At 38.7% G+C, this 23,201-nt stretch overlaps 1 protein-coding gene across 1 annotated transcript in view; it reads right to left on the reverse strand.

The window, feature by feature from the left end:
* SACK1B (scaffolding CK1 anchoring protein B) overlaps positions 1-22,847 on the reverse strand; it is a 56,478-nt gene extending 33,631 nt beyond the window's left edge. Inside the window, exons 1-2 of the mRNA XM_085056627.1 lie at positions 22,742-22,847; positions 17,631-18,132 (exon numbers count right to left, since the gene is read on the reverse strand). Of these exons, the coding sequence (XP_084912753.1) occupies positions 17,631-18,074 (444 nt within the window). The 5' untranslated portion in view covers positions 18,075-18,132; positions 22,742-22,847. The remainder of the gene's footprint in view (positions 1-17,630; positions 18,133-22,741) is intronic.
* Positions 22,848-23,201: the final 354 nt, after the last annotated feature.

The raw sequence follows: 23,201 nt of genomic DNA on the forward strand, positions 1-23,201 counted from the left end.
AAAATTTCTTTCTTATTCGTTTCTGCCAGGATTTTGCTCAGCTGATCTTTTGCCTCTATGTGAGCTGACTTTTGAGTAACCATCTTTGCCAAACAACAAGCCATACAGCTTAAGAATTATCTTGGTGACACTATTATTTTGTAACTGCAGTTAACATCAACTTTCATTGATCTAAATACAGCTCTTCCACAAGACCACAGAAGTATTAATTCATCACTTGCAATTTGATACTGAATTATGCAAAATCAGAGGAAAGATTACTTGATCTTTGCGACAAAGTCTGATCAGGTATTTATAATACTACATCTATGCTAGCTACTACTCTTTCCATTTAACAGTTTATTTTTAGTAGTTGAAAGTTTATTTAGTGTATTCATTTAATGTTTTCTTCAATCAGAGCCCTAGGCCACTTCCAGGACACATCTGGGGAGGAATCAACACACAGGCAGGCTGCGAGACTTCCTTCTGTGATCCAGATTCCATCTGCCTCAGCCAGATGGGCACTGTCATCCTGTGCTCATGGTCTGCTCCTCTCATTCTTCTCATTCTCACAAAGACAGGATGCATAATGCAGCACTCATTCAAGAATCATTAAAATTAACAGTTATTCAAATAAATGAATTATCACTTTGCAAGTAACTGAACCCCTTAATCGAGCTAGTGACCAACATCACAAGTTAACAGGGTTCCTTTTAATGAGTAGAAGAGAAACATGTTATCACAAGTCTTCCACTGTACAGCTTCACATACGTAAGTGCACTCCCCTTTCTACAAAATATTCCTCCTGATGTGCCTTGCATGCCATTTCACACACACACACCCCTAACCTCCATTTGGGTAATGATAATCAGAGATCTAATCAAGAAGAATGCTGAACATCTGCAAGAAATGCAAAGCTCCTGCTAGAGCAAGGCAGTATCCTCCAAAACATCACAGCAGATACCTGGGTTTAAGAATGAAGGAAGAAGAAAATCAGTCTCAGGGGCGTCTACTGAAGCCCTTCAGTAGCTTTCTTTGTGAGATTTGCTGCCTGTTTGTGCCACTGAATCCCCTGCAACCACAAAACATTCCTGCATCTAATGGCTGTGTACTTTAAGGTACACAGCTAGGAAATGTGAGGGGCAGAGAGGAAAATTCACTTCTTTTGCCATCAAATGCAGAACCTTCTAGTAATAAGCAAAAGCAGAAACACCATTGACTGAACCACCCATGGATTTACATTAAGCCACGTTCTGTTGGAAAATTGGCTCTGCTGGAAAATGTGTCAAGCATGCTAATAGCTAAATATAGTACATAACTTTAGTAGTTTGAAATAAGGATGGAGATGAGAATCTCCAGTACACATCTGTGGAGAAGTGAACATTTAATTCCAAGAACACTTTGGAAAGTGTTGCTTTTTGATGCAAACTAATGCCTTTCAAGTAAACACTTGATCTTACAAAGTGCCTCTCAGACCTCAGGAAATATCTTCCCTTGAGTAACCTGCCCACTCCAAATTCATGCCAAAAAGGCTCTCCCATTACGAGACTGCAATGCTCCTTGTGCATGTGTGCATGCCTGGAATCCATGCTTTCTGTAGCACAGTGAGTTCATGTGCATGTAGAGGACTGCACAGACATGCACACACACTGAATGAAAAACATGTATTTTATTATTTGCCTTTTTCCTTTAGATAGAAAGTTACAAGCCAGCACTGTACTGACAAAAGAAAAAAAGTGCAATAATTTCAGATGTAGTAACAGGACAGTTTTATCCTTTTTTGCTGCTAATTTAAAAACACGTACATCCTTTCCTGTTCTTCAGAGTCTTTCTCTGTAATTCTGAACCTGCTTTCAGATGTTGGTGCAGTGTGCACTGACTCGAGCTATGAGGTACAGCTGTCAGGAAGGAATTTTTCAAAGAGTTTGTTTGGTTAACTGTGATGAAAAGTTGGTAATTAAAAGACACTCCAGTCTTTTTTCAATCTTAAAAATGCAACATGCATCATTTTTGTTGACACAGGAAAAATTTTTGCAATGAAACAAGAGTTAGGCATGCAAAGGTAAGACTTTCATGATCCTGCTGTGGGTGACTGAGTGTTTGCTGAAATGCAACCTAAATTAGAAACACTTTCAAGTAAACAACAAAAAAGTTATTTTCTTGTTTCTCACTAATGCATAGAGGAACACTGTGAGAAAAAAAAGTAGCATCCGAATATGGGCAAATAATGGGAAAGCAAGCAATTCTTTCGTAGTTGGATATTACTGAAATATTTCTGCTTGAATGCTCTAAAGCAAACAAACAATCTCATGGACAAAACAAATACACAAAATGTTGATGTAAAAGATAAAGTTTTAAACCACTGGAAGCACCTGAAAAAGGTAGATTTCAACTTATGCTCTTGAAACTCTGTTTCCTACCCCTAGCACATGAGTACCCCAAATTATGTATAAGTCTTACAAATCACTCAGAGATCATATTTATAGATGAGGAGTCACAAGGAATTCATATACAAGTATTGCAAGTCCTAGACCTGTCGCTGTTGAGCCGCTAGCAGAGAAGAAAAACCCGGATTCTCAGCGTAACATAGAAAAGAGAGATTTATTATTTTGAATCCAACCTATATAGGCTTTTCAGAGGTCACCCAGATTGGTCAGTCAGAAACCACCCCCTGGCCTGATTGGCCAGGCCTGAACTTGTCCAAATCTCGAGACATTGTTCTAACAACATCCAAACTTTATCTTTGTTTATAAAACACAGAAGTTCTCGTGGGAAAGACCTGTGCTAGCCACACAGACCAATGTATTTAATCACAAAACTTTTATATTAAGAAAAAAAATACACAAGCAAAACCACATTTTTTAAAGGATGTAACAGATCTTTGAATGGATACAAATGCAGGGAACTTAGAAAAGCATGTAAATCACTCCCATTACATCCAGTTCTAGAAGACATTAGCATAGAAATATATTTTTAATAGAGTAATGTTATTTACAACCTCTCGAATCAGAAATTTACTGAAGTCTACTTCTACTCCTTCTCTGTCATAAAGGACTCTGGAAGAATTCCTAGCAAAAATAAGCATCTTTTTTAATTCCTCTTAAATGCACACTGGAAGCTTTTTCTCTCTAAAGCGCAAGCCATTCATAAATGCAGGAATAACATATTGCATCTATTTTTATCTGGGAAACTGACAATAGACAGGGCGTGTGTATGTGCATGTCACCCTGCTGTCCTGTGCAGGGACACCTGAGCCAGCCCACTGCTAATGAGCTTACCTGCTGGAAACAGTCTGGTCACGCTATAAGGTGATGCTCCCAGGAGGTGACGACACCCTGCTCCTCAGGAATGTCCTTGTGCATGGATCTCTGCTGTGTGAGCACACCCTCAGAGGCCAACAGCCAGTGCTTATGGACAGGCTGAGCATCCCAAGGCCCCTGTGAAAGCAGCCCCTGCAGCTAGGCAGCAGCCCAAGCCTCATCTCACCCTCCAGTCCTGCATTTAGAATTCTCTGCACCATCTCTTTTGACTGACTGTCATGTTGAATGATGAGATACACAAGCAGAAAGCTCAAGCAGGCTTCGTGTGGGCCTGCAACACAGGTTTCCTCAAGCAAATTCCATCATTTAGAGAAAAGTGATTGTCCAAAAAACAACCTTATCTCCTGAGCAATTATGGATTAGTTACCCAGAAGTGTTGACGGTAAGACTAGCACCACGTGCTTTAAGGTCAGATTTATTCTTAGTATCAGCTCTTTGGAGATGCAACACTGTCAGGCTTGTGTTGTGCAGGGAGTCAGATGTCATTATCATTACAGTCCCTTCTGACATCAAAACCTGTGAATCTCTCAGTTTTATCAGCCTCTGCTGATTTTGCAGTCCGGAAATGACTACAAAGATGAATAGGGAGAGTCCAAAAAAGCCACAAGTTTTTAAGGGATACAAAAACTGATCACAGGCTCATGTTTACCCAGCACTTTTTCAAAACAACTTCCAGTAAAATTAATTAGAAAATCATATCTCAAAAGGAAAGCAATGACAAGGCTCATGAAGAGGACACATGAACACAATACAAGCAGCACTGTAAAATGAAGAAGTACAGATTGATTTATACAAAAGAACTGCATTCATTAAAATATCAGAATAACTGCTAGTCTTTGAAGGAGATAATATCTTTATTAATGAGTTCAAAATTAAAGCCCTGCCAGTGGGAATTTGAAGGGAATGAACAAGGAGCATAGGAATTCTCACTAGATACAGCACAAAGAGTCATTTACTTCAAATTCACAGGCACACAGCAGCCCAAAGCATGCCTAAAAAGACCAAGGAAGCAAAAACTGCAGATTCTGTGAAACACCAAGGAATATTTTACAACTCGAAAACAAATGAATCATTTGAGATTTTCTTGGTTTTGTGGTTTTGAGCAAATTTGAGAATTGAAAGAAAAAAGTGTATAGTTTATTAATATTAAAATCCTTCCTGGACAACCTGCTGACCTTCAAGACCCAACCACGACTTTGAAATTAATTAAAATGTCTTAAGTGAAACACCACTCTCAATTTTCATAATGCATTAATTTAGTTACCTATGTTCATAATTACAACAAAAGATTTTCAACATATATCATATTCATAGGTGTTCTGCATTTCAGCCTCTGGCAGCTTCTGACAGCAAGCTTTTCAATGAAATTCCTGTGTGTGTGTGTGTGTGTGTGTGTGTGTATTTATTTATATGAATATTTTGTAACCTGTTAATACAGGCTATTAAAAAATATTTAATGTCAATTGTTCTTTTTCTCTGAAAGTAAAGAGATTTCTCCTATTTGGTTTATGTATTTTATAGTAATAAAAGTGATCCAAAGAGGATGCTTTACATTTTTACTGGTTTAGGCCAAAATCCAATTTAGAGCTACAGATCAGTGACTTAAAAACAAAACCAGAACAGTTCAATGCTTTTTACTTACTGAGTAATTGCTTCATTCACAGCTGTTGAAAAAGAAAAAATACAAACCAGTGTACTTTTACTATAATTTAGGACAGTCAGCAGAAGTCACTAAACCAGAAAAAAACCCCAATAAAGTACTGGATTGTTTTAATTTTTTATGTTACAATGCTTTCTATATTTCCAAATTTCTCTTCACTAGAAAAGTAGCTTAAAGTCTGGTCAAAGTGCTTTCTTTCATAATCTCCAAACAGGAGTATATTTAGCATAATTATTAGAAACATCTCCACCATTAGGACAGCAATGCTTCCAATAGGAATCAGCAAGAAGTTTTATGTGCCGTATCAGGGATTTCTTTTCTTTAGGGAAAATTTTAGATTTTTGATACACATTCAGCCAAGACTGATCAAAGAATCTGCCAAAATTTAGATCTGTTGAGTAAGCAAAAGTCATGCTTAAACCTATGTCTGATTCTTTTTGCATGCACGATATATATTATGAATCCCCCCCCCACACACACACACAACAAGCAGCTCTGACTAAATTCCATTTGAGTTTTTAAAGCTGGAAAGTCTGTGTGTGAACATCAGGGTGAAATGAAATGCTACTATTACTTCTTTAAAACAAGCCAGAAAGATTTCTGTATTTGGAATTAAAATGCCACAGGTTCTTGTTTCCCATTCAGTATCATGTTTACACAACAGGTAACTGTAACTGTGCTACTGTAATGTTTCAACAAATGCATTTAGCTGGAAATCCCCCAAAAAATCTTTAAACACCTAGCTTTTTGTGGTATTTTCAAACTAATTACATACTATGGAAAAAATCTGATGAGGATCATCTTCTAAAGATGCTTTCAGTTAGAGTACTCACCTTTGTAACTTCAGTGCCTGCATTAAAATACTATTATTATATATTTCAGAAATTAGATATTTTCCCTTTTCTAATTATCTGTACCTTTGTTATGTGCAGTCTACTACCTTAAAAATAGATAGCTGGATTACAAACTAGACAGTAACACTTTAAACTGAAATGCTTTCTTCTTTTACTTTATATCTCAAAGGACTACTTTGTATAATTAAATTTAGCAAATAACCTCCTCAGACAGTATGAACAATGTCTCTCCACAGAATTTAGCAGATTATGAAATTCTGTTCCCTAGAATTTTTTGAAACACCACTAAGAAAATTAAAAATAAGTTCACCTATCATCTGTGATACACCACTTTGTATCAACACGTCGTAACTGTCCATTTCTCAAGGTGATTGTTTTAATTTACCAATATGGACCATTTATTTTGGACAGCTCTACCACAATAACTATATTCTAAATGTTCACTTTTTACTGGCTTTTGTTTGTCTAACTTGCATGCCAGCATCCATGAAAAGGTGCATGTGTGCTTTCTGCAATACATTTTGCAATCATTTTTACAGCCTTAAGAGTACAAATTGAGAAACTTTTCCATGGAATTTTCTTGCTCTTTATGTATCAACATGATAAATGTTAATACATAAACTACAAATGTCTCATTCTTGTATTTGTTTTGAAGGGACCAAAGGGACCAGCCTGTCTTCTATAACATTCATATGTGCATCCATCCCACTTTTGTGGGACCTGGACCTGAATGCAGGGATCAGTAAAGGGATGGAATAGTGCATGGGGAAAGGAAAACATTCCATTGACTTGATGGCTTTGCTTGGGTTTCAGATACTCAGTTATTCAACACAGTTTTTATTTAGAATAAAAAAATTACATCAGGATGCTTGGACACACATTATTCTATTTTTGTTGCTCACAGTGGATGCAATCACCTGAAGATGTAGCTCATTTTGTACTACAAATGTACTGTGGCATGATTTAAGAGAAAGAGATTAATCAAATTTTCAAAATCAGATCCTTAATCATATATAGCCATATCCCTAGGCATCAATCCTGCAAACATATGCATGTTAAGTTAATGGAACCTCTCATGTACAGAAATTGGAGTATTTAAATCCTCTCAGAATTAGGGATCTAATTTTGCTTGAAGAAAAAAGAAGTGTGAGCAGATATTTTATTCTTGTCTCTCTACCCTATATTAAATATCCCCCAAAACCAGTCTTTTCAAGTTTTATTAGATGTAATGTTTGACAAAATGAGATTAAAATCAGTTGTGCGTACAAGTCACGGTTGTAATTACATAGCCTACTGTCATTTCTGACACACAACTGCTCGATTTCTAAACTTCGTAATTTTTGCCAAAAACATCAGTAAGACAGTCCTACTCAGAAAACATACCAATGTCAGATATGCAGTTTATAGTAAAAATCAGAAACCTGGCAATGAAATTTATTTGACTAGTAATTTGAAAGCATCACTCTGTTTCTGTCATCATTATGCTGTTTTACAAGTTCTTACTGGGAGTGACAGAGGATGGGGTAAAGACACAAACACCATACTACAGGCGCTGTCTTCAGGTATGCTGACTGGCATCCTCCAAAGCAGCCACACTTCTTTATTGTCTGAAGAGGGTGATAATATTCCTAGATGTCACACCTGGAACTGTGTTCCAGAAAGATGCCAGAAGTGTCTAGAGCAGGCAGCAAATGTTCTCCTCCATCTGAGGTGCACAATGAAAGGAAAGAGGAGATAGGAAGAGAGGGACAGAGTGGGGTGGAGTGGAGGGCAAAGAGGGAGGGGAAGTAAAGAGGATCTACACTCAAAAACAGTATAGGTTTCCTATCATACTCTAAGGGTGGTCACTTCAGTATGCACAGCTTTCATGCCTTACTCCCATCCCTTTGATACAGATTCTCAGGGAGTTACTTCTGATCAATGCACACACCATGGAGCAGAGCCCGGCTGATTCAAACATTGGTCCATCTCTGTATGTCTTAAGCTGTCCCCTTCCACATGATGCTCAAAGACTCCAGTAACCTCAAGCTGCCAGCATTTTCACCCTGGGTGCAAGCTCCAGAGTGTTATAGTCCCTCAGAAGGTCTAAACAGTGTTTAGTTGCTGCACTGGTCTTTGATAAGAATCAACTGAAAGGCCTGGCAGGGATCCCTGCTCCTCTGACATGCCTCTTTCCAAACACCCAAGAACAGCACATCTTTTCCTTCCCTTTTTTCCCTTCCTCCAAAAGCACCTGGAACTCTGGCTTTACAAGGCTCTGATGTACACAGAAGAGCCTCCTGAACTCTCAAGAACTCATTGCAAAGACAGCATTTAACTCCTCTAACTTCAAGACAATTTACGGAGCCTTTACTTGGGACAGAAATCCTATAGCAGGAGATTGCAATCTCGTATCACGGCATTTCAGATCTGGACTGAACTTTCATCATCAAACTTATGCATAAGAAATCAAATCATCTGACTAATGAGATTTCTGGCACATGTGGCTTAGTGACAATAAATAATCTAGAATTCATTAGCAGAAGAGATTATATTACCGCAATCATATTGTACATCAAAAAATCCATTGTAAAACACAGTATTACTGGTGCTCCTGTTATGCTTAAAACATGAAATAGGATGATAGCAAATAAATAAATAGAAGAATCAGTCATAGTTCCCAGTTTCATCTCTATGCTTAGTCTTCTCATTTCAAAAGTATACCCTTTGACCAAAATAACATAGCTTTTGTTACATTTGAAAGCAACTTTCTGTAGACTTGTTAGAGTACATACCACTGTAAGAGTTCGACCTGTAGATGGCTATATTTTTAGGCCCATCCTCAGCAAACAGAGGTTACTGATCTCTATCACACATATTCTGTGCAGCCACAGAAACCTGCCTATTATTTTTAAAAAACCCACACCCTTAACAGTGACTTTTCAGGCAATTATTGCATGCCTGTGCTAATCCACCATTACTCAGTGACAGGAAATTACCAGAACAGCAGACAGCTTCAGATATTACTGTGCTGTCATACTGGATGGAGACCTGCTTGCTTTGACAAGTGGTATCTCTCTGGCATTTGAAGCAAATCAGTTTTGCAGGCTTGACACTGTAACTTCTGTTTGCTGTCTCAGAAGGCACAGCTCACTGGCAGGGAATTCTGCACAGTTTGAGAAGAGCTAAGTCGCTCAGTGGGCACTTTCTGAGCAAGGTCCTACTGGGAATCATACTTTTCTTCTGTGCTGATTATTTCATCTCATCCTCAGTATTATTTCTGGCTTATCAAGCATCAAAAGCGTAAAGAAAAACACTGACTACAATACCTTCTGTGGGCTGATGCCACTGAGATTTACATTAATTCAAAGGTGATCTTAGTGCTTTACCTAGTGCTTAAGCCATAAAGGGAGTTTATTGAGCTGAAGTGTAGCCTTCCTGGCAAAGAGTGCCTGCAGCTCCAGGAAACAGCATGAAAATAAGGCTGAGATGTTTTATTTGCCATTTGAACTGGAGGCACACCTATTTGGCTACCTGAACACACAATCCTGTGTTACTGTTCAAGCCCGATTGCTAGTGGGTGATGCAGATATCAAAGTCCTCTTTTCATCTCTAAGAGATACGGGGCATAACTTCTCATATTATCCTATCACCCAGCTTCATCTCTGACAGCAGGATCACTGGCAGAAGTGAAAAGGCCTGAGGAGATCTGGTGCTGCAGTTAGCAAAAATCCCCAGATAATAGATGCACCAAAAAGTTTTCTGAAGGCAGCTACATGCCCACATGCCTTGCTGGGGAAAGCAGGGGTCAGCAGGGACCCTGTTTTTGAGGAATCTGTTCTGGTTCCCTCACACCATACATCTTCTGGGCAGTCAGCACAAAGCACTCCAGACCCAGAGACAGAACTGGTAAAGATAATCCACTCCTAGATAAGGTATGAGAACACCCTGTATATGTCTTAAAGATACACCCTCCTTATCTGAAGCTAAGAAAGGACTTCATGCTTTTACAAATATATTTAAAAAGTAAGCATTACAAGCTACATTGCAGCTTTTATCAGGGAAGTACTGATATTTGTCAGAAACTCATTTGCATAACTACAAATGCACAACTGTATTTTTTACCATCAACTAAAACCACAGAGGCAAAAATAAAAACGGCCCCTAGTTGCTCTGAGTACTGTTTGCTAATGTATAATAGTCCCAGGTTTCTTGTTTATAACTGTATCTTAAAAAAAAAAAATATTTAATGCTCAATGAGTCTCAGTAGTCTCATCTATAAAACCAGACACACTTTGGTTATGCTCTTTGCTGGCTAACGATAAAGAGAGCATATAAATTCCGAATCTACTGTTTATATCATAGTAGTGGTATGTCTGTATTGGCTGGCACCAATCGGGAAGACTACGACACCAGTTACATGTATGATATACAGACATATGGTGAAACGTAATAGTGTCTATTGCTTCAGAAAGCAAACACCCAAGATACAGGGAAAGAGAACAAACAAAGGCAAGGAAAGCAGAGATAGCTAGTTTGGTTGTTTATAATTCTCTATTTATAATGCAAATAACACTACTACAAATTCAGCTGGTTTACTGATCAGTGGACTGTATACTGAAAAATTATTAACTGTTGATCAAGCAAGCCATGGCCAGATCTTGCATTTATTTATTTTGAACAGCTCTGTTGCGGTGAGTCATTTTATGGATGTCTGAAGATCCTACGGTAAAGTAGCAAGCTCAGCACCAGTTACACCCTGTTATGGTTGTGATGGCCAATGCTTCCTTCCTTCCAAAGGTAAATTACAGTAGGGTTTTAAAGAGCAAAAGCCCTCTGAGGTCTCAGACATGCTGACAGAATTTCTGAAAATGTGGACTTTAAATTCTACTGCATTTTTATTGTATCTTTATTAGGAAATGGTTATAGATATACTTTATCAACAGGCTAAAATGAAGAGTGTGATTACACAGCTATCTATGGTGAGGTCTGCACTTCTTTTAAAGAGGTAAACAATAAAGTGTACTTTGACCCTTCTATCATCTGTACTGCAATACTTGCAGCCCTCCTCAAGGAAAATAATGCAGCATTAGGCAAATTGTTCTGAAATAACAAGTGAAGTAGATACTTTTACTCAAATCTGATATATGAGGAAACTTAATACATGTAACTCACTGGCATGCAATTCCACTTCTTCCAAACAGAAGCATGGGAAATTTTAAACTTTTTTTTGTTTTGTAAGCACTTCACTTTCTAGGTAGATTCTATCACACTGTGTTACACAAATACTGCTGCAGTATTGCAGGTATCTGCACACCAAGCTATGCTCATTGAAAATTCTACCACAGGTAATATAATACTTTAGTTTCCAAATTCTGATATATAACAAATTCAAAGTTTAAAATCACCATAAATGTGTCCCCCTCAGAGCATCACTGGCTATGCTGGAAAGCGATCATGAGTACAAAAGCAATGCTGAAACTGCAAGAGATGAAAAAAGACTTATGGGTTTATGAATGTGAAGTGATTAAGGCTTTAGTTCTTCAGGCAAGATTGTTTCCTGGATGAAAAAAAAAAAAATAGAAAAATGGAGATCTCTCCATGAGAGGAATTCAGACAAACTAAAACAGCACTTCAACATTATCAGTATTTTTTTGACAAGCAAGAAAAGGACAGGGACAAACCCCAAATATAGTAGTCTGGGCACTGAAAGAAGCATTCTGCCTAGGCAAAATTATTTTAAATCAACAGCTTTGTATTTATAGCATATTTTGATCTGTAATTGCCTCAGCATAATGGAGTACAAAGCTATTGTTGAATATGATAACACTTTAATCTACTGAATGTGCAAAAAGCTAAATGACTTCTTAATGGCACTTTTGTTTTGACTGACAGACATTTATGACAATGAGAGAAAATGTTTTAATGAAAAGAATTGCTACAAAGCATATGTGTGTGCTTACTTCTCATATGTATGTGAATGAGACAGACATTAATAAAGAAATAGAGCTGCCTGCATTATCTGGTCTTTAATCTTCCCTATTCCATTTTATAATTCATCATGGAGGTGTGGTATTTTGATAACACATTAGCACAGTTATGACATAAAAATGGCAATACCTATAGAATATTTAATTACATTTTTTAATATGAGTATTGAAGATATCAAAAGTCTTGCAAAGATAGAAACCTGTGAATAAAAAACTACCACAACTGATTAAAAATTGTGCTCTCAAAGATTCCCACTCCCCAGCACTGTGATTGCTTTTTGGATTTAGATCCTTCCCACACAACAGGAACGCTACCAGGAAACATTGTGGGTTTCATGCTTAGAGCAATGCCACGTAAGAATTCCATTTAACAGAAGTCCTAGGTTTTCCAGATTATAAAACTGCTTGCAGATGTGTCCAACTGACGGCAGACAGTCCTCTCTGCCTGCTCTGTGAGTGCACTGCCTGTGACTGCTCTGGGACTACACTTACATGGGGGGAGGAGTAGGACAGCAGGGAGAGTAGAGGACAGGCAAGTAAAACGGTGTGAAGACTCCAAAGGCAAATCCAAGCAGAGAAAATGCCTGAAAAAATTACTTCTTGTGAGCATCATTACTTTGTGATGACAAAAAAAAATTGATACTGGGTCAGTCAATAGCAACAAGAGTAAGACATGTCCAACACACGGCATGAACTCTGTGTGATTAGAAAACCTGAGACATGACCTCACTTTCTGAAATAAATCTACCATAAATTAAAAACTATGTTTCACCTGGAAACCATACACATGGCTGCCATGCTGGTTTTCAACTATTAGGAAGTCTTTTAACAGAAGTTGAGAGGAAGTTAATGATGAATTCACCCTTCAGCAGAGCAGCTGAACCAAAAGTCACCTGCTGAAATCCTTGTGGGCAGAATATCTTGGCAGGGAAAATGATGCCTATATGTTTTCAGCTGGAAACCGAGTATTTCTGTATGTTACTTTCATTTTAAAAAAGATATCCACTGATTATCAAACATTTTACAGATAATACAGAATGTGTCTGAGTGGGACAACTACTGCATTTACCTATTCTGTCTCCCTGAATTCAGCAGACTGCTCTGGTTTTCACAAACCAAAAAGTGGAGCCCCTCTCTCATCTGCTTGAACTGATGCAATTAGTGCACTACGACAAGCATTGCCACAAGCACGATTCATTATCATTGTTCCAGTCTGTGTTCAAATTATATTTAAAATAGTTGGCAAAGAGTATTGTTGAAAGAGTAATAAAAGATTGCTCAACACATCCATATTCTACAAGTTTTTTCTGTACAGAAACATCACTCTTCGTATAAGCACGTAAGGATTTGATTTTCTTTCAAACTAGATCGCAGCCAGTACTAGACCATTATTATTGTATTATACACATGACCAAATGAGATTAACAGTAAATAATAGTAAATTAATAATGAACAATAATGAATAATAATTAGTAGTGAATACTAATGAATTAATAGTGAATATTTTTTTAGTAATAAACAACCTTTCACTCTTGCCTGAAACAATACAGAACAAAATTAAAAACAACAACTACAAAAAAGAAAAAACTAAACTAAAAGAAAATATTTTCCTTTGTATATATTTGTAAAATGAGTCAACTGTTTTTGTTTATTTGACTAGGTCCACTGCTTTAGAAAGCAATGAAAGCATTATATTTTGCACATTACTCTCTCACAAGAATCCAAAGGAAAACCTTTTTGACTAAATGCTTTACCTACAGTATGTCCAGCAAGACTAATAACAGGTTACACTCATTTAGAGTGTATAATGTAATTCTTTCCCAAGTGTCCAAGTTTGGCAACTTTTCTCATTAAAAAACCCAATCACGATTACTTCAGCAAAAACAATTGCCTTTTTTTACTTTCCAAAATTAGAATACATTAACCATCTAAATTTTTATTTAACCTTCTAAGAAATTATATTTTTAAAAAATTCTTACAAATATCACTGACTTCACAAACCCAGGCTTATGACTGCTAGTCATTTGAGTAAAATAAAATCAGTGGAAAGTATTGCATATTTTTTTAATAATGGGCAACTTCATACATTCCATCATAAATCCCAAAAGAATGTCACGGAAGTCTTCTAGTGTTTTCCGGCCTGTGCTACAAGCCAGTAAACCTTGGAACGTCCAAACAACATGGTTCTTTAGAAAACAGGTTTTAATTCTCTCCAGGAAAAGCAGATCCTTTTTTGGATATTAGTCTGAACAACTCAGCTCTGCCTTCTCCCTAAAACTGTGTAGAAACGTCTCCATGGTCAACAGAGGAATCTAGTTACTGAAAAAGGAGAAAAACACACTGCCAGAAGATCCTTTTGGTGCTCTGCCCTGTCCTTTCCCTGCTGCTTCACCCTGTCAATAAAACCTGAGAAAATAGCACAAGATATTTCTTGCACACATGTACAAGCCTAAAAACTGATGGGGTTGAGGCAACTCACGAAAAGTCATAGAGGGCAAGAACACTCCATTTTGAACGAATGCTGTTACTTTGTACTAAAAGAAGGAAGTTCCATGTTAACCAGTGTCAACCCACTACAACCTTGACACAGATGAGTAATGATCTTGATATCATTTCCCAGATGAATAATCTCAGTAAAAACTGCTAAACACTATCAGTTGCTGTTCAGACAGCCCAGACGTGATGAGTCAGGCTGCAGGAGCACCTCAGGCTTCAGAGAAGCCGGAAACCTGCAAATGATTAAAGGTAGAAGCCTCCAAAATGTAAGAGAAAGAAGGCTACCAGCTTGTTTACAAAGGTCTCCATCATTAAGGTCAGACAGACCTTGCAGTGCTCTTTCCTCACATGGTTCTATCAACATGTGAAAAAGACTCGTGTCTCTGTAGTTGACACAGTCATGCCAAACAGCCTCCTGGTGTGAACACAGGTTATGTTGACAGAAGAGGGTGGCTGGCAAGCTGTATCATTTAGAGATGAGGTCTAGTTACACCAACTATAAGCCCATTTTGTTGACATCTTGGTTTGACCTGAGGCTCTCTGCTAACATCACACCTATCCCACATAAGTGCTGTAGTGTATAGATGGCAATGTAATGCCATGCACCGTACAGCAGTTTCCCTGCTCTAACATAAGTTCAGAAACATATATCAAAAGCATAGATTCATCTCTTTAAAATGGTTAGCTCATTTTTTCTAGGATTTAATAGTACTGATTCTTTTCTTAAAGAATTCCATTAATATATTACCTGTACGTTATGATGCCTTTAATTTTTACACTGATTATATATTCAAGAAATGTGACAAGATTTTATTACTACTTTTTTATAGTCACTGGTTTTATTCTAGTGTAGCATGGCCTTACAAATGATTTTCCTCTTTAGTCAGGAAAAAAGACAGTCAGCAAGCAAGTTGCTTAATGTTGTTTACAACATCTTCTTAAGGTCAAAATTAACATATGTAATAATCATCTTAAGGAGTGACAGTGTGATGCATCAAGCATGAAAGAGGTCAAGAATAAGTCCACTAGTAGTGTCATCTCCTTATATATCTCCCAATATTCAAAAGAATCTAGGTTTCAAGTGGCTCAGTCTCCTTCATGAATTTTTAGGATAGTTTATACATATAAATACACATCAAATGGGTTCCCTCGTGGAGTGAATCAGTGCACAAACATTATCTGCCTTGCCCTTGTAGGAGGCTGGTTTCCTACTACACCAAGTTCTCAGGTAGCTCAGGGAAATCAATGCCTCAATGCAGACACTCAGGCTTGGTTCTTAAATTTAGGTGGTATGAATAAGCCCACCTCCAACAGCCTGTTTATTTTAGCACAGAAGCTTGCTGAAATTCCTGTAGATTTTGCTTAGAGCTGAACATGATTTGCTGATTTATCCTTTACAGGTTTCTGTTTTTCATGTGTAACATTACCCTGTTGCCTTTAAATAGTCTCAGGACTACACATCTCCACTAGCACATAACAAATAACCCTGTTTAATATAACTACATTTTTTCAAGTGGCTTAGGGGAAGTATGCTAGCTTGTTTACAAAGTGTTTGCCTACTCTGAGCATGTTTTAAATGCTGTACTTTCCCTTACTTAGAAATCCCTTAAACTTTCCTATGCATCTGCAGACAGAAGAGGCTGAACAACACTATGTCTCTTAGATTTAATTGCTTCTCCTTGAAGCAACCAACCTATATCACTGTATCAAAAGTGTTATGATTGTTGATGTTGAGGTTGTGCTGATCAACTAAACAAACATTTCAGCTGTCAGATTTGACAATGACACATATAAAGCATCCTCTTTATAAAGTGGAAGCACCACAAGCACATCAGGAAGCCAATATGCATTCAACCCTCCAAAGCAAAGCAAGAATCACACCTAATTTTTTTCTACAGCTGCATTCCAAGGAGCAACTAAGGGGAAATGGCTTAACTTCACAGCATTTCAAGACCTTGTAGCAAAACTGAACTAGTCTTCTCAATAGAGTTAACAGCGTTTTTGTTTTTTCCCTTACAGTGGATACATTGGTAAGTCAGGAGCTACAGTTTACAGAGTATTTTGAGCAAGTCACAGTCAAGTCTCACTACATACCAAAAGAGAAAATACCAAATCTCACTCTGAAAAGGACAAAGATGGAGAAAATTAATTAACTCTTCCTTGAGCATACATTCATTCTAAATTATAAACTGCAGGATAAAAGGCCTAGTGATAACTCTATTATGGCAACAAATTATATGCTTTATCTAAATATAGCAGAGACATTGTAAAAAGACGCAGTCCTTCCCTTCCCCACCCTGTTCAGTCCGTTCCTACTGCACACATTTACATGCGTATTTCAGCCACTGAAGTGTTTACAGATGTATGTGAGCTAGAGCCCATTCCACTCATTTAAAGCACATAGAGTCATGCAGAACACAATTGTATTTCACAGCGAAAATTTGAGAGCATGACATACTTGCTAGAAATACTTCTGAAACTTTGTCATATCTGTTAAAGAAGTATAATGACCCAGTGTTAAACAGATCTATGTGCTAATACATTTTTATTTCTTTTTTTTAACTGACATTGTTTTAAAAATTTAAAACTTACAAGTTTTAAGCTAACAAACTCAGAGCAAAAGGTTTGTACATAGAACATTCTGTCACTAAGGTGTAAGTTGGGTGTGCTGTAGGAAACTCAAGATACAAGTGTCCCTAAGTGGAAACAAGTACATTTGGAGAGATGTCCAAATTTCTAGTAATTAATCAGAAATGAAGGCAAGAAACACAAGTAAAATATATTTCCTTGTTGCCGAAGTCTAGTTTGTTATTTCATTCTGAGTTCACTTCAATTTCTGCAAGGACATGCAAAAATCAGAAAACCTGACTCTCAAGGTACACGAGTTGGACGTACACTGAGGTGTTGTTTTCTTTTAATTCTTTGCCAAGCCAAACCAATGCATGTTCCCACTGATGCAAGAGAGAAACATTAGTATAAATCCTGAAGTTATACAGAATTGTATCATTTGATGTATATTCAACTGAGGTCAAAGAGAAGGTGTGCTGATTATCTACAAATTTCTCATGCATTGGTCAGCATTACAGTAAAATAGTAATTATTCATTATAATGGTTATATTAATTAATCACTCCAATTAACTCCTGATGTCTCTGAATTAAGGTTAATAACACTGGTGCACGTGACACCAAAGGACTGATTTCAGTCTAGGAGAACCTTTCTGACTGAGTTGTGAGCAAGCAGATAGTTTTTTCCTGCCAGGACAAAATTAAAAAGAAAAAAAACTTGTAATAAAAGACCAACTAGATTATTATTATTGCCACTTTTATCCCAATATTATTTTTCATGTTTACCTTTCTTGCATCTCGTATCATCTTCCGAACAGTTTCTTTTATGGTGTAAGGCTGTGCTCGTGGTGGATGAAAAAGCAGATCAATATTTGTGCCACCAGAAATTCCAGGCATCAGATAGGGCCAACCTAAGTCAAGATTTGGAGCTTCCACATCCGATTCAATGGGCCAGTAGGTTCCAGAGGAAGAGGTGTCATCAATGGCATGGTTAGAGGAATAAATTGTGTTTTGGGGAAGTTTGTGAACATTGTTCAAAATATAATCAATTTCCTCATCTGCTAGGAACTCTGAGCATCTCTCTTTGGAAAGAAATTCTTTATAAGCTTCTAAACCTCCTTCAATCAGAGCATCAATGGCTATTCGATACCATTCCTTGTAATGAGGTTCAATATAGTTGTCTGATCTGCATTCATCATGTAAGGAGGATAGCAAAGATGAAGTTTCCATTTTCACATATATTTTGTATAAAGTCTTAAGCTTCCATTAATGAGCTGATGAAATGTATCTGCAAAGAGAAAATAAGTAAGAAAACAATCAGAATACTTCTAGATATCTATGACACGCACACGATTATTAACTAAAATACTTTTTTGGTAAAGTTGCTCTAAGTTTTTCTAGCATCTTCCAAGAATTTAAAAATATTTGAAAAAGCTCAGTGACTAGTATTGCCAAATGAACATTAAAGAGATAGATAAAGAGCTTTTACCTAAAGTAAACTAAACACACAATTTAGTGATTTTAGGAAGTTCTGATATTACAAGCTATATCAGAGCTCATAATTCACCTGTATCATACATCTGTACCAGTAACACCAATACATACTCAACGTATGTTCCAATACACTATCACAGGTTGTGTTTCAAACCCCCTTTTTGTAACACCTGTTCAAAGGAACACTTCAGAAACCAATTACCTTTCCTACTTTTTGATGCATTACTGTTTCTGCAATGCATCGCTTTTCTTTGGCTTCTTTGAAATCACAGTCATTCAGACCCTTCTCCTTATCTATCTGTTCTCCCATGCTGATCTAATCCATTTGCTGCTCCCAAGCAGGACCAGCCTACCTCATTTCAGTGAGTTATGAGGAACTCCAGAAAGATTTATCCTCCCACATCTGGGATCAAACTCTGAATCAGCAATTTGATGTCTAGTTTCCACCCTGCTCATTCCTTCTGCCAAAAGGAGCGGCTGCTTTAATCTTACTTTTTTTTTTTTTTCCCAAAACATTAATAACAACCTGTTTACTGCTGATGTCTTATAAACTCATTCTTATACATTTTTTATTTCATTTAACAAGGGCTGAGAGGGTTGCTTTGTGCTGCGCATTTGGAATATTAGACAGAGGGAGAACAAACAGCCAATGTTTCTGCCTTCACATTTCTGCAACCGTAAATCACCAAGAAAAGAAGGGGGAGGTGTTTCATGACAGCGGCATCAGCCCAGCCAGCCATGTGAAATAGAAACAGGGTAGCACATCTTCCAGGGCTAGGGTATGAAGCTTAAGAGAATGACTGCAGAAGTAGGAAGAACATCCAAAGAAGGCAAAATACTTAGAAAGGCTTGATAGCTTGAAAGTTAACACTGGGTTTCCATACAAGCCTAATTAATAATATAGCAGTATAATAACGAAGAATAGTCACATGGAGTTCTGATTTCATTTACTGGCATATAAAAGTAACTCAATTCCCTCTTCCCATCAAGATCCTCCAGATATTTTTGCAAACAGCGCAATTGCTTTCCACTGTCTGTTGGGAACAGTTTAAATCTTCCTGAAAGGAAATATAAATTAGCTGCACTAACCTAAAGGAATGAAAATAAGAATCTCTATAACTACCGATACTTCAAAAACCAATTAAATGTTCAATTAAACCAAGATTTATAAGGAACTTGGGAAGTCTGAGGTTAAAAAAAAGACCAAGAAAGAAAAATCCAGATCTAAAGCTGGCATCAGCATGTCATATGGAATAATTCCATTTGAATCCTGTCTCTCAGCCAAGTAGCAGGGCAGATCTTTCCAGATAGGATTGCTTTCGAGCCTGGGGGAAAGGAGTGTTCCTGGCTGCTTCAAGAGTAGCTCTTTGTGGTGAACTGGAAAGCAGAACACGAAAGGGATCTGACTGCTCTCCCCCCAACTGAGAACTACATGTATACCTGTAACAGGTATTCAGGGCTTCGTTCTACACTGCTCTCACAGGTAGAAATGAAATGTTATAAAATAGGAGTGACACCATTTCCCTTTCAACAGATGCAGATACAGCCTGTGGTGGAAGGCGACGGAGAACTAAGCACAGAGTACAGGCAAGACAGACAGATTCAGAGGTTAAACTCTAAACATACTGTAAAATTAAAACAGTCACATCAGTGTCCCAATTATCTGGAACAGGTTTCCAAGACATTTTAGATAAAGAATGAAGAACAACCAAGAGTACAAAATGCAAGAACTCAGCTGAGTTGTTCTGAAGAGTCTGAACACTAATACATGTGACTTTACTGAGATTCCAATGCACCCCTCTTTTAGGGCCCTCCAGGACAAGTAATTTTCTAGTTACTGCAGTAAAACAGTCTGTCTTAAAAGCCAGTCTTATTATGACATTTAAGAATAACTAAAAATTTATAAAGGTAAGTGAAAGACATTTCTAAAATTCTTACTACTTTGGAATGGATATACTTCCACAATAAAAATTTTGCCACTGAATGCATATAATACAGTTGAAAAAGTTGTGTTTATTCCAAAACCCTGTCTAAATAAATTTTTTCTTTTTCGCATTCTGTCCTTCGAAAATAATTTAAGGGAACAGGACTATACTTAATACGTAACATTATGCAATATCAAATATTGAATGTTATGAACAAATAAAAGGCAAAAATGATTGCATGTGTGTTTTGGCTTACATGCATTTCTTTTATTTGGTTTGGTTCTTTCATTTGTTTTTCACAATAGTATAGTATATTGCTTGACTTCTCACTGAATATAATGAACTAATTAATTGGCATAGGTCAAATACAGCAACTTATGTTCAGACTTATGCTGAAAGCAGGGTATACATATAAGTAACTTTGGAATGGTGAGACTTCTAGTACAGCATCTTCCAAACAAGAATAGTCATTTTACAGTGAACATCTTTGAAGCTGGTGTTTGATTTACAAGTGCTGCTTACAAAAGAAACTTAAAGCAGTGCACATTTATTTAAGAAAGTAAATTTAAAATTTGCCAGCATGGAAATAAATCACAGAACACTTGAGACAAATGAAAAAATTTTAATCCTGGTTTTTGAAATTAAGGACATCAGCATGAGACACTTCCACACAAAACAAAAGAGAACTTCCGAATTAAAATGATGGCTCCAGGTATACTTGACAGAAGTTCTAGATGTCTTGACACAGGTATTTTCCTCCATAGAAGGTAAGAGCTACTTTGTAGAAACTGAAGCTATTAACCCATATAATTTGGGATAAAGAGGCAGAGGTTTAGACAAAATTCTTCAATAAAACGTTTTGTTGTCTTCTCCAACCATGTATTGTGATTTCTGCATAATAAACTCGATTCTTCAAAGGCCTCCTCAGGTCAACAATAATATTAGCAAGATTGTGCAGAATGAGGCCCATCTCTGGAGGCTTACAGATCTTTATCACACTTTATGTACATGATCACTAATTTTACCAGTACTAGGAAAGTGGTTGTTCATCCACTGAGAAATAACCTTGGCTGCTAATCCCAGCCTAGTATATCAGTCATCTTCTCTGCTTCAACACAGGGATCAGTCACTTTAAACATTTTTAGTAAGTGTCATTAAAGGGCTTAAATTGAATTTAAACTCCAAAAAGACCTGCTAAAACTGCTGCATTGATGTGATCATCTTGTCCTTCTATTAACAACATGCTCAGACATTTCTAAAGCTATTACCAGGAACCCAGCACGAAAATACCTTTTTCTATGAGAAAGAAGTAACTGTGCCTTTATGTAGGAAGATTTAGAGAGTATCCCAGACTTCACAAAGGCAGCAGATGACAAAATGTCCACTAAGGAAAATTATGCAACATTCTACAGGGGTTCCAGGCTAGTACTAGAGACAAGGAACTTCCCTGCCATACTAATATCCACAGGATTTGAAAAATTTCCTATTCAGCAACTTTAGGGAGCAGCTCTAACCTCAGGCTCGTACAGCCGGTCCTTGGCAAGGGCCTGGCTGTGGTGCTCTCCTCAGGATGTCCTTATCTCTTTTCCAATGGAAATGTGATTACTTTGACAGTTTCTGCATAAAGTTTCAACCTTGCCAGGAAATTTAAACCCCGGGAACAGCTTGTTGCAAGCTGTTGCATACTCTCAGGTACGGTTTTTGGAGCATCCACCTGAGCACTATTCTGGCCCACGGCTCTGCCAAGGAGCTCCCCGCGGCTTAAGGGCCTGGCATGGCCAACCTTTAACAGAACAGGCGTTTTGTGACAGCTGCCTTCCACCAACCTTTTTATTAAGAACTGGATCAAGAATAAATAATAATTACCTTACATTAAGCAGTGACAGGCAATTATTTAATTATTAATGAAATTACATTTTCTGTGAATACAAAGGGCATCAAATCCAAGCGAAAAACAACACCGCAAGCGTTCCTGCTGCTTTCCTTCTCTTTCTGTTTTTGTTTGTTTGTTTTCTTGTTTCGTGGCAGGTTTGGTGGGTTTTTTAAAATTTTTTTTGGGGGGGTGGTGTTCGGGGTGGCTTTGTTTCTTCAACCAGAAAGTTAACTTTCCGGGCAGAGCCGAGGCAGCGGACGCTCCGCTGAGCGACACCGCACGCGTGGCGCCCCCGGCCCGGCGGCGTGGGGCTCGCTTGCGCCAGGCGGCCCCGGCAGGGAGGGAGGGAGCGCAGCGTGGGAGCCTCGGGAGCAGCTCCCCGGGCCGCCCCCCGCCCGCTCTGCTCCCCGTGCCCGCGGCCGGAGCCGCAGCGCCCCCGCGCCCCCTGCGCTCCGCGACCCGCAGCACCGAGCGGGATGTTGGCGTGGCAGGGGTCTGCCGCTGCCCTACCCTGCCCCTGCCCTACCCTGCCGCTGCCCCTGCCTCTGCCCCTGCCCGTCCCGTCCCGTCCCGTCCCGGGGGAGACTGAAGGCAGACCCACTTACACGCCGGTGCCCCGCGTGGGGTGTCGCCTGCGGAGCGGCGAGGCGGCTCGACCCGGCTGCTGCGATCGCGGCGGCGGCGACTCACGGCGGCGCAGGGCTCATCGCAGGTACTTCCCGTCGCTCTCAGGCGCGGTGGGTGTGGAAACCAGTTACAACATGTCAGGACGGTGTCGCACCTAACCCGCCGCCGCGGGAGCGGGGCAAGGACTTGTCTGAACTGGGGAAGCCCGGCCCTCTCGCACGGAGCGAAGGGCAGCGCCTTCCCCGGGCCGCGCCGGGCCCCCCGCCCCAGCCCAGCCCGGCCCGGCCCGGCCTGCCCTGCCCACAGCCGGGGCTGCCCGCGGGGCAGGGGCGGCCCGAGCCGAGGCTTCGGCAGCCCCGCGGCGGGCCCGGGAGCGGGCTGTGCGTGGGAGATTAAACTCAAAGTAAACGTTGGCTTCAAGAAAAAATAAACCTGTCA

The sequence above is a fragment of the Lichenostomus cassidix genome, chromosome 3, assembly GCF_008360975.1.
Source record: "Lichenostomus cassidix isolate B80296 chromosome 3, HeHo_3.0, whole genome shotgun sequence".
In the NCBI taxonomy this organism is placed as follows: domain Eukaryota; kingdom Metazoa; phylum Chordata; class Aves; order Passeriformes; family Meliphagidae; genus Lichenostomus; species Lichenostomus cassidix.